General features: G+C 37.2%; 1 protein-coding gene across 1 annotated transcript in view; it reads right to left on the bottom strand.

The window, feature by feature from the left end:
* The window catches only part of DCC (DCC netrin 1 receptor), a 1180955-nt gene that overhangs the window by 126263 nt on the left and 1041610 nt on the right, over nucleotides 1–13082 (bottom strand). Inside the window, exon 19 of the mRNA XM_082416529.1 lies at nucleotides 8782–8889. Coding sequence (XP_082272655.1) covers nucleotides 8782–8889 — 108 coding nt within the window. The remainder of the gene's footprint in view (nucleotides 1–8781; nucleotides 8890–13082) is intronic.

A 13082-nucleotide genomic window follows, 5' to 3' on the forward strand; every position in this document is an offset into this window, starting at 1 on the left:
ATTGTACGTTAAAATCACTTGGGGAGTTTTTACAAAGTACCACTCTCAATCCCTCCTCAGATAAATTAAATCATAAATCAGCTGAGCATCATTGATTTGGACCAGTAGAATACTGATAAGAAGAGAAAAACGCAGTGTAATAGTTAAGAGTAGGAACCTGAGTTTTACATCCCAGCTCTGTTACTTCTTTTTTATTTGACTTTGGGAAAGTTATTTACACTGGAAGGCCCCCAACTCTTTATTTCAAAATGAAATAACAGGAATATATGATCGCTTATAATACAAAAGTGCTTAGCAGAATGCCAAGCATGTAGTAAATGCTGAATTCATTTTGAACCATTTTCTTCTGAAAATGTCAGTCTAAATTCCTAAGATGCCAATTTATAATCAACGAATTTAGGCACTGGAGTTACCTGGATCTCCTCTTTCATCCTCTTTTTTGTTTAATCTTTTTGAAATATATATATATATATGTATATATATATACACACACACACACATATATTTACATATATACATTTATAAATATATATATTCATAAATTGATGATCTGGTTCTGTGCAGAGTACATTAGTGAACCCTTGTCCTAGAATGAATTTCAACTGGGAATAATAATCACTAAATTATTTCAGTGCTCACCGGGTATCAGGGACTTTTCTCAGTCCTTTATTATAACAATTCTACAAAAGAAGTTCTAAAGTAAGACTCAGGGAGGTTAAATAACTTGCTCAGGTATCTCCGTCAGAAGCTTGGGTTCGTAACCACCCTGCTCACCTGCTGTGCACATACAGGGATTTAGGAAAACAAAGAAATACAAAAGTAAGATGGGAGTACATCCCTCCACATAGGCACACGTGTGCTCTGACACACTGGAAAAGAACTCACATCTTCCTTTGTCCTTTCACAAGAAACTGAGTGTGGAAAATCTGGGCCCTCAGCCTAACAGTCTGATATTTTGAATATTTTATCATCCTACTTTTTGAAGTGATTTGAATGAAAGGATCAAAATATGCATAGAACAGAAGTTGTTTTAAGTGTTGTTTAAAGTTGTTTCAAGGGTTTTTAGTGTTTGCTCCCTGTGGAATTGAGTCAAAATATCTCAACATGATAAACACAAATTGGTTTTAATAAATGAAGCAGTCTTTAAAGGTGAAAAGTATTTCAGCCCAAACTTTTACTACGCCATTGTACAAGAATGGATTTTTAGTATTGAGAACTATTGAACATACACCTCTAAATAAAATGTGTGGACACGATTTCTTATACATGCACTGTGACATTGGCAGACAGAATTTTATTGCTCATATTAATTGGCATTTCTTAATATGGGAGAGACTTCTACTTTTTCCAACTGAAAAGCAAAATTAAGCTTTTTTTTCAGAGTTGAAAACATATTCTGGGGCCCTGAACCGAGACGGCAGAGTAGAAGGACGTGCTCTCACTCCCTCTTGTGAGAACACCAGAATCACAACTAGCTGCTGGACAATCCTCGACAGGAAGACATTGGAACACACCAAAAAAGATACCCAACATCCAAAGACAAAGGGGAAGCTACAATGAGATGGTAGGAGGGGCACAATCACAGTAAAATCAAATCCCATAACTGCTGGGTGGGTGACTCAAAGACTGGATAACACTTATACCACAGAAGTCCACCCACTGGAGTGAAGGTTCTGAGCCCCACGGCAGGCTTCCCAACCTGAGGGTCCGGCAAGGGGAGGAGGAATTCCTACAGAAACAGACGTTGAAGGCTAGTGGGATTTGACTGCAAGACTTCGACAGGACTGGGAGAAACAGAGACTCCACTCTTGGAAGGCACACACAAAGTAGTGTGTGCATCGGGACCCAGGGGAAGGAGCAGTGACCCAGACCTGAACCAGGAGACTGAAGCAGACCTGGTTCAGTGTTGGAGGGTCTCCTGCAGAGGAGGAGGGTGTCTGTGGCTCACTGTGGGGTCAAGGAAACTGGTAGCAGAAGTTCTGGGAAGTATTCCTTGGCGTTAGCTCTCCCAGGTCCGCCATTAGCCCCACTAAAGAGCCCAGGTAGGCTCCTGTGTTGGGTTGCCTCAGGAGAAACAACCAACAAGGAGGGAACCCAGCCCCACCCATCAGCAGTCAAGCAGATTATAGTTTTACTGAGCTCTGCCCACCAGAACAACAGTCAGCTCTACCCACCACCAGTCCTTCCCATCAGGAAACCTGCACAAGCCTCTTAAATAGCCTCATCCACCAGAGGGCAGACAGCAGTAGCAAGAAGAACTACAATCCTGCAGCCTGGGGAACAAAAACCACATTCACAGAAAGACAGACAAGATGAAAAGGCAGAGGGCTATATACCAGATGAAGAAACAAGATAAAACCCCAGAAAAACAACTAAATGAAGTGGAGATAGGCAACCTTCCAGAAAAAGAATTCAGAATAATGATAGTGAAGATGATCCAGGACTTCGGAAAAAGAATGGAGTCAAAGATCGAGAAGATGGAAGAAATGTTTAACAAAGACCTAGAAGAATTAAAGAACAAACAAACAGAGATGAACAATACAATAACTGAAATGAAAACTACACTAGAAGGAATCAATAGCAGAATAACTGAGGCAGAAGAACGGATACGTGACCTGGAAGACAGAATGGTGGAATTCACTGCTGCGGAACAGAATAAAGAAAAAAAGAATGAAAAGAAATGAAGACAGCCTAAGATACATCTGGGACAACATTAAATGCAACAACATTCACATTATAGGGGTCGCAGAAGGAGAAGAGAGAGAGAAAGGACCCAAGAAAATATTTGAAGAGATTATAGTCGAAAACTTCCCTAACATGGGAAAGGAAATAGCCACCCAAGTCCAGGAAGTGCAGAGAGTCCCGGGCAGGATAAACCCAAGGAGAAACAAGCTGAGACACACAGTAATCAAATTGGCAAAAATTAAAGACAAAGAAAAATTATTGAAAGCACCAAGGGAAAAATGACAAATAATATACAAGGGAACTCCCATAAGGTTAACAGCTGATTTCTCAGCAGAAACTCTCCAAGGCTGAAGGGAGTGGCATGATATACTTAAAGTGATGAAAGGGAAAAACCTACAACCAATATTAATCTACCGGGCAAGGATTTCATTCAGATTCGATAGAGAAATCAAAAGCTTTACAGACAAACAAAAGCTAAGAGAATTCAGCACCACCAAACAGGCTCTACAACAAATGCTAAAGGAACATTTCTAAGTGGGAAACACAAGAGAGGAAAAGGACCTACAAAAACAAACCCAAAACAATTAAGAAAATGGTCATAGGAACATACATATCGATAATTACCTTAAACGTGACTGGATTAACTGCTTCAACCAAAAGACACAGGCTTGCTGAATGGATACAAAAACAAGACCCATATATATGCTGTCTACAAGAGACCCACTTCATACCTAGGGACACATACAGACTGAAAGTGAGGGGAAGGAAAAAGATATTCCATGCAAATGGAAATCAAAAGAAAGCTGGAGTAGCAATACTCATATCAGATAAACTAGACTTTAAAATAAAGAATGTTACAAGAGACAAGAAAGGACACTACATAATGATCAAGGGATCAATCCAAGAAGAAGATATAACAATTATAAATATATATGCACCCAACATAGGAGCATCTCAATACATAAGGCAACTGCTAACAGCTATAAAAGAGGAAATTGACAGTAACACAGTAATAGTGGGGGACTTTAACACCTCACTTACACCAATGGACAGATCATCCAAAATGAAAATAAATAAGGAAACAGAAGCTTTAAATGACACAATAGACCAGATAGATTTAATTGATATTTGTAGGACATTCCATCCCAAAACAGCAGATTACACTTTCTTCTCAAGTGTGCATGGAACATTCTGCAGGATAGATCACATCTTGGGTCACAAATCAAGCCTCAGTAAATTTAAGAAAATTGAAATCATATCAAGCATCTTTTCTGACCACAATGTTATCAGATTAGAAATCAATTACAGGGAAAAAACCAGAAAAAACACAAACACATGGAGGCTAAACAATACGTTACTAAATAACCAAGAGATCACTGAAGAAATCAAAGAGGAAATCAAAAAATACCTAGAGACAAATGACAATGAAAACACGACAATCCAAAACCTATGGGATGCAGCAAAAGCAGTTCTAAGAGGGAAGTTTATAGCTATACAAGCCTACCTCAAGAAACAATAAAAACCTCAAATAAACTATCTAACCTTACACCTAAAGGAACTAGAGAAAGAAGAACAAACAACACCCAAAGTTAGCAGAAGAAAAGACATCATAAAGATCAGAGCAGAAATAAACAAAACAGAAACAAAGAAAACAATAGCAAAGGTCAATAAAAGTAAAAGCTGATTCTTTGAGAAGATAAAAAAAATTGATAAACCATTAGGCAGACTGATCAAGAAAAAGAGGGAGAAGACTCAAATCAATAAAAGTAGAAATGAAAAAGGAGAAGTTACAACAGACACTGCAGAAATACAAAGCATCCTAAGAGACTACTGCAAGCAACTGTATGCCAATAAAATGGACAACCTGGAAGAAATGGACAAATTCTTAGAAAGGTATAATCTTCCAAGACTGAACCAGGAAGAAATAGAAAATATGAACAGACCAATCACAAGTAATGAAATTGAAACTATGATTAAAAATCTTACAATAAACAAAAGCCCAGGACCAGATGGTTTCACAGGTGAATTCTATCAAACATTTAGAGAAGAGCTAACACCCATCCTTCTCAAACTCTTTCAAAAAATTGCAGAGGAAGGAGCACTCCCAAACTCATTCTATGAGGCCACCATCACCCTGATACCAAAACCAGACAAATATACTACTAAAAAAGAAAATTACAGACCAATATCACTGATGAATATAGATGCAAAAATCCTCAACAAAATGCTAGCAAACAGAATCCAACAACACATTAAAAGGATCATACAACATGATCGAGTGGGATTTATCCCAGGGATGCAAGGATTCTTCAATATACGCAAATTAATTAATGTGATACACCATATTAACAAATTGAAGGAGAAAAACCATACGGTCATCTCAAAAGATGCAGAGAAAGCTTTCGACAAAATTCAACACCCATTTATGATAAAAACTCTCCAGAAAGTGGGCATAGAGGGAACCTAGCTCAACATAATAAAGGCCATATATGACAAACCCACAGCAAACATCATTCTCAATGGTGAAAAACTGAAAGCATTTCCTCTAAGATCAGGAACAAGACAAGGATGTCTACTCTCACCACTATTATTCAACATAGTTTTTGAAGTCCTAGCCATGGCAATCAGAGAAGAAGAAGAAATAAAAGGAATACAAATTGGAAAAGAAGAAGTAATACTGTCACTGTTTGCAGATGACATGATACTATACATAGAGAATCCTAAAGATGCCACCAGAAAACTACTAGAGCTAATCAATGAATTTGGTAAAGTTGCAGGATACAAAATTAATACACAGAAATTTCTTGCATTCCTATACACTAATGATGAAAAATCTGAAAGAGAAATTAAGGAAACACTCCCATTTACCATTGCAACAAAAGAATAAAATACCTAGGAATAAACCTAACTAGGGAGACAAAATTCCTGTATGCAGAAAACTATATGACACTGATGAAAGAAATTAAAGATGATACCAACAGATGGAGCGATATACCATGTTCTTTGATTGGAAGAATCAATATGGTAAAAATGACTATATTACCCAAAGCAATCTACAGATTCAATGCAATCCCTATCAAATTACCAATGGCATTTTTTACAGAACTAGAAGAAAAAACCTTAAAATTTGTATGGAGACACAAAAGACCCTGAATAGCCAAAGCAGTCTTGAGGGAAAAAAACAGAGCTGGAGGAATCAGACTCCCTGACTTCAGACTATACTACAAAGCTACAGTAATCAAGACAATATGGTACTGGCACAAAAACAGAAACATAGATCAATGGAAGAAGATAGAAAGCCCAGAGATAAACCCACGCACGTGTGGTCAACTAATCTATGACAAAGGAGGCAAGGATATACAATGGAGAAAAGACAGTCTCTTCAATAAGTGGTGCTGGGAAAACTGGACAGCTACATGTAAAAGAATGAAATTAGAACACTCGCGAACACCATACACAAAAATAAATGCAAAAGGGATTAGAGACCTAAATGTAAGACTGGACACTATAAAACTCTTAGAGGAAAACATAGGAAGAACACTCTTTGACATAAATCACAGCAAGATCTTTTTTGATCCACCTCCTAGAGTAATTGAAATAAAAACAAAAATAAACAAATGGGACCTAATGAAGCTTGAAAGCTTTTGCACAGCAAAGGAAACCAAAAACAAGATGAAAAGACAACCTTCAGAATGGGAGAATACACTTGCAAATGAATCAACACACAAAGGATTAATCTCCAAAATATATAAACAGCTCATGCAGCTCAATATTAAAGAAACAAACAACCCAATCCAAAAATGGGCAGAAGACCTAAATAGACATTTCTCCAAAGAAGACATACAGATGGCCAAGAAACACATGAAAATCTGCTCAACATCACTAATTATTAGAGAAATGCAAATCAAAACTACAATGAGGTATCACCTGACACCAGGTGTCAGGTGTCAGAATGGGCATCATCAGAAAATCTACAAACAACAAATGCTGGAGAGGGTGTGGAGAAAAGGGAACCCTCTTGCACTGTTGGTGGGAATGTTAATTGATACAGCCACTATGGAGAACAATATGGAAGTTCCTTATAAAACTAAAAAGAGAATTACCATATGATCCAGCAATCCCACTACTGGGCATATACCCAGAGTAAACCTTAATTCAAAAAGACACAAGCACCCCAATGTTCATTGCAGCACTCTTTACAATAGCCAGGTCATGGAAGCAACCTAAATGCCAATCGACAGACGAATGGATAAAGAAGATGTGGTACATATATAGAATGGAATATTACTCAGCCATAAAAAGGAACTTAATTGGGTCATTTGTTGAGACGTGGATGGAACTAGAGACTGTCATACAGAGTGAAATAAGTCAGAAAGAGAAAAACATATATCGCATATTAACGCATATATGTGGAACCTAGAAAAATGGTACAGATGAACCGGTTTGCAGGGCATAAATAGAGACACAGATGTAGAGAACAAACATATGGACACCAAGGGGGGAAAGCAGCGGGGGTGCGGGTGGTGGTGTGATGAACTGGGAGATTGGGATTGACATGTATACACTGATGTGTATAAAATGCATGACTAATAAAAACCTGCTGTATAAAAAAATAAATAAAATTAAATTTAAAAATTTAAAAAAAAAATAAAACACATTCTATTGTTCACATAGACCATGTGATGACATTTATTTAAATAAAGTGGAAAATTGGGTAGTATATGACTTATTTTATCCTTTATCCCAAAATATATTTGTTTCTATCAGAACTTGTTTTTATTTAGACAATTTCTATTCTGTTTTTTTCTTCTTAAACTTATTATCTGTTGATTTACCATATGCTTATAAATATGTTTATAACATAAGAAAAGCCATCATGTAAACAAATCAAAATCTACAAAAGTACTGAAACAGAACCAATGATAATAGATCATAACACTAAGGGGAAGAAAAAATTATAATGAGCCACCCTCAGTTTTAAAAAGCCTGGCAGAGTGACAACTGAGTATATAAGATTTGGGAGAGATTTTATGTCTCTCTTCTTTTTCCATATTTGTTCAGCTCAAATGGAAATTCTGTTTGTTATTGCAGTAAGAGCAATTTACTAGAGAAAACAAGTCTTCAACTTAAATTTAAACCACATTTGGAATTTTCACATTATCTTTTCATTCTGTAAAATTCAAAAAGTAACTCACATAAAGTAAGTGTGCCATCTGAACTGTTATTTCCAAGCTTATCTCTGTATCACAGAATGACTGAATTGCTTTGTTAATTTATAATAATGCTATCCACTTCTGGTATGCAAAAAAAAGAAGAAACAGGAGTGACTCTTACATGCGCCTAACCCAATGGTTCAAGTTAATTAGACTATAATGTGCACATTTTAGTTATACAATATTCTTCATAATAATTATATGCTATGGAGACATCTATTAAAAGCCTAAAGTGATCATTTAAATGCAAAATCTCTGATAGAACTCCATTATATTTTTCATACTAAATTAACATTACAGGCTTCTAATGGATGCTTTAATTAGGCATCAATGTTATCAGAAATATTTGGCAAAATAAAATCTTTCACTGTGAAATATTCATTAAGTTCAATTTCCGTCAGTCAATATCAAGTGTTTTCTGAACCTTATGATTTAAGTAAGAAGCTAAAAGCTAAGTGAGAAACTAAAAACCCTCAGACAAACCTCCTTCCTATGTTGCCTATAAAAATACACAGTCATTAAGTGTCTTTTGTATTTTATAACTGCCAAACAACTGGCTTCTTTTTAGTCATTTAGGCTCAGAGGCATTCCGTTATAAGGTTATCCTAATGCTGCACAGAATCAAAAGCAAAAGGTCTATACTAAGTGGAATGCACATCTTTCAGGAAGCAACACAAATGAAATGTGTTTGTGTGTGTATTTGTAGGCTCCATTAGAAGAATTCCAAGGTCAGAGGGGGCAAGAAGAGACAATCAGAAAGGGTCAGGAGTCAACTGAGATGCTGGGACAGAAAACTAATACATAAAAGGCATGAGCAGTGCACAGGAGGTAAGCAATCACAGGACAAGCGGAGCAGCACAGGAAATAAAGCTGAGGTGCCTACCGGTAATTTTTCCATTGGCTTCCAAGGGAGGCTGCCAGCTCACAATGACAGTGCGAGGCTTCCCTTCTCGAGTAATGACTGTCAAATCCTTGGGAGCAGAGGTCGGGGCTGTGAGATGAAACAGAAACATGGTCTTGTCATTGGATGTGAAAGAAAACAGACATTTATGGGACTTCTAATCATGATGTTGACACTCAGAATCTATCACACAGTATATCATGCTTATTTTACCATGTACAATTTATTTTAGGTATTTGAATTAAACAAGCAAACAAAGATACAGAAATTAATGTTTTTCCATGGAAGTTAACTGACATTCAAAGGTGTGAATATAGAGAGGAGAACAGAATATGTGTGAATGTAGAGAAAAGTATAACTGGTATTTTCAAGTGAGCGATGCACTAAAAATGTAAGAACTATTATAAGAACAAAAAAAAATGGACACATACTTAGTGAGATTGATGGCTACATGTCTTCAAGAGACAAAATTCTGTTACAGCTGTAGGATTTATACATAAATGAAAATTCACCTAATTTTATTTTTCCTTAAAAGACAAAAAGGGCTTCCCTGGTGGCACAGTGGTTGAGAATCTGCCTGCTAATGCAGGGGTCACGGGTTCGAGCCCTGGTCTGGGAAGATCCCACATGCCGTGGAGCAACTATGCCCGTGAGCCACAATTACTGAGCTTGCGGGTCTGGAGCCTGTGCTCCGCAACAAGAGAGGCCGCGATAATGAGAGGCCCGCGCACCGCGATGAAGAGTGGCCCCCACTTGCCACAACTAGAGAAAGCCCTCGCACAGAAACGAAGACCCAACACAGCCAAAAATAAATAAATAAATAAATACATGTTAAAAAAAAAAAAGACCAAAAAAAAATAAAGAAAGAATTTACATGCAGGTCACAACATCTTGCTTAGGTAACATACTAGGTATCTCCCAACAAGAAGGCAAAGAAATATTTGAAAACAGAGGAAATAGAATCTATGAGGATCTTAGTATCAACCTGGTAGGAAGTAAAGATGGCAAGAAATGCTGTCTTGCTTAGAGCTACTTTTCACACATGTTGTTTGAGGGAAACAGAATTTGTCACCCCCAAATATGCCTCTTTGGCATAAGAATTAAGCTGATTATGTTTAAGAAACAACAGACAGAGGAAAAGTTCTGAAAACCGAGTAGAAGTTACTCTTTCATAAAAGGGAAATTTACACGTTTATAAGGGTATCTCCCTCTTTGTGCCAGGAAGAGGAGGATTACAAGGAGGCAGAGACTTAAATGTACATAACAACCATGCCCTTGTTTATTGTGATTTGCCTGAAAACTTCCCATTACTGGCTTCCCACCCTCCAACACCTTTTGTCTTTAGCTGGAGATGGTATTGAAAGTGGTGGCCATTTTAGGGAATTACTGTTTTCCTGGGTATCTCTCATATATACAAGAGGTATACTTATTATCAAACTTCTGTTTGTTTTTCTCCTGTTAATCTGTTTCTTATTACAGGGGGGCTCAACCAAGAACCTGGAAGGATAAAAGGACTTTTCTTCCCCTAAATTGTGCTCAACAAAAATTTAAATATACTTCAAAGGCGGCAGCAAACTGGCCAAGCTCGTCCAGTATCTTTCAGGTTTCCTTTGACCTGCTTTCTCACTCGCTATGCTTTGAAATGCAGTCAGTTTTCCTTCTAGGCAGCTCACAATGTCCAAGTCTACTATACATAGCCTTTTTCAATTACCCCAAATTTGACATATGCAATGTCAGAATGTCTTTAAGTTCCAAGCTTGGGTTCTGGAGGAATTTCCTGATCTCTGCACAGGTGTATTTGTATATTACAAATAGGTAAAACTTGGTGCTAATTTTGAATTCCTCTTCACTCTTATAATTCTCTTCAGTTCTTCTGTTGACTGTAACAGTGCAGAATCTGAGCATTATCAACACTCTATTTCCAGCTTCTCTTCCTAAGAGAATTCCAAATAGAGGGACATCAAACATTCCCATCTATCATACCATTTGATTTCCAATGCCCTGATTCTCCAAGCCACTAGGATACCAGGTTAACCAAAGTTTCACCGAATTTTAATATCCTGATAAAATACTTAATATACTTAACTTCTCTTTTCTAAAGAGGGAGGAGGAGAAGGAAGAAGGAAAAGCAGAAGGAAGAGAAGGATGAGGAGAAGAAAACGTCTAGTGTAGTAGATCCTTGAGTAAAGAGACTGTATATTAAACATAGTTTAATATGTATTTTAGGGCTTCCCTGGTGGCGCAGTGGTTGAGAGTCTGCCTGCCAATGCAGGGGACACGGGTTTGAGCCCTGGTCTGGGAGGATCTCACATGCAGCGGAGCAAATGGGCCCGTGAGCCACAACTACTGAGCCTGCGCGTCTGGAGCCTGTGCTCCGCAACACGAGAGGCCGCGATAGTGAGAGGCCCGCGCACCGCGATGAGGAGTGGCCCCCGCTTGTGGCAACTGGAGAAGGCCCTTGCGCAGAAACGAAGACCCAACACAGCCAAAAATAAATAAATAAATAAATAAAAATAAATTAAAAAATAAAGAAGGAAGCATTGCCTTGGATGACCATGTATTTCAGTTTAATATATATATATATATTTTTTAATGAAAAGAAAGAAAGGACATTATTGCAAAAAAGATTTGTAATAGCAAAATACCAGAGACGCAATGCTACTTTAAAGAAGGGTTAGTTTTATAAAGAGCTCATTCAAGATATTTTCTAAGCCACAGATAGGAAGGTAATATATAGCCACAAATTAGAATATTATACCAAACATAATAAGAAAATTTCCAATTTTGGAAGTAATTAAAGATCTGTCTTTCTAACTAGTCAGAATAGTCTGTTTTTTCTTAACTGTGTTAAAATTAAAATTGATGCTTATTTAGCAAACAGATGATGATGATTAGATTGCTTCACTGACTCTATGTTGATATTCAAAAAATATAAAATGACTCCAGCTTTAGCAAAATAATACATTAAAGAGCTGGCTATTTTTCAAAAACAAAACAAAACAAAAAAACCCGAAAACAACCTAATGACTAATCTATTTCAGGTGCTGAGCAAATTTTTCTTTTTCCTCAAGCCATGTGACTGTTGGTAAATAGAGATTCTGGTATTGGAATCAATGTCTTAGATGTTTAGGATTATCATATGAACTGTATACTATTCCCTCATATTTATTTATTTATTTTATTTTTAAAAAAATTCTGGATATTTATAGTGGCCCTAACAAGTTCAGTGATCCCCTAAGTCAAGCAGAAGGAGGTCTTACGGTCTGCTCTTCTTCAATCTCGTGGGTTCTCCTGAAATAATCTTTTATAACTTCTTACCTGTCCTCATTGAATTAAATGATATTAATAACAATAAATAATAAATACCAGGCCCTGCAGGATTTATACTGTATTTTCTTATACACTCTCGTGTCCCTATGCTGTCCATGAAAACTATGCTCCAGTCACTCTGAACCATTCATAAGTGTCTCTTTAAGACATCTTTCTGATACTTGCTTGTGTATTTTTGTGCATGCTGCTTCCTTCCTTTGGAAGGCCCTGGAATGGATACCTGACGATCCACCCAGGCCACAGCTCCGTCATTATTTCATTTGTGAAATCTTCCCTGACTTCTCCAGACAGAATTTATACTTGGATCTATGTGCTCTGATTCCAACTTGGCCAAAATTCTATGATTGTATTTTTCATGTTACTTCAAGGTTGTATTTTTAAAATATTTGTCTTATGTATTAGATTATAATTCTCTCCAAGATAAAGGCTGTATTCTCTTTACCTTTTATACCAAGTACCTATCTCAGGACCTGACAATTAAAATGAACCTTATTGGAAACCCGTAATCAGTATCTCAGACAACTAGACCCGCACTGCCCTCTGGTTTGTCTGTTTCTCAAAGGACTTTTCCCATGCTTCAATTTCTTTGTTAAGTGTATGAGTGGATGGTAACATTCAAGATTTAGAAGATTTCCAGCCCTGGAAATCGTATTGGGCATTTGTTTTTAGACCGCTCAACACCCCATTCCCTCCTTCATTTAGAGAGAACACTTGGATTTTTCCTTTGGGAACAAGCTCTCCTCTATGTCACGTGAGCTGGGTAGCAACATCAAATAGAAATTTCATGGCCTTCATCTCACTCTCTTTAGCTGTGTGATTCTCTCTTCTGGGAAACTGAATGTTGATACAAGAAAGGAAAACACATGGGTCAAACCATTGTGGCTGTAACACCTTGAAGGGAGAGTCTTATAGTTCCTCATCTCTAAAGCCTGGGAATACTGCTGCTTCTTGTT

This window comes from Balaenoptera physalus (assembly GCF_965194825.1).
Source record: "Balaenoptera physalus genome assembly, chromosome: 12".
NCBI lineage: Eukaryota > Metazoa > Chordata > Mammalia > Artiodactyla > Balaenopteridae > Balaenoptera > Balaenoptera physalus.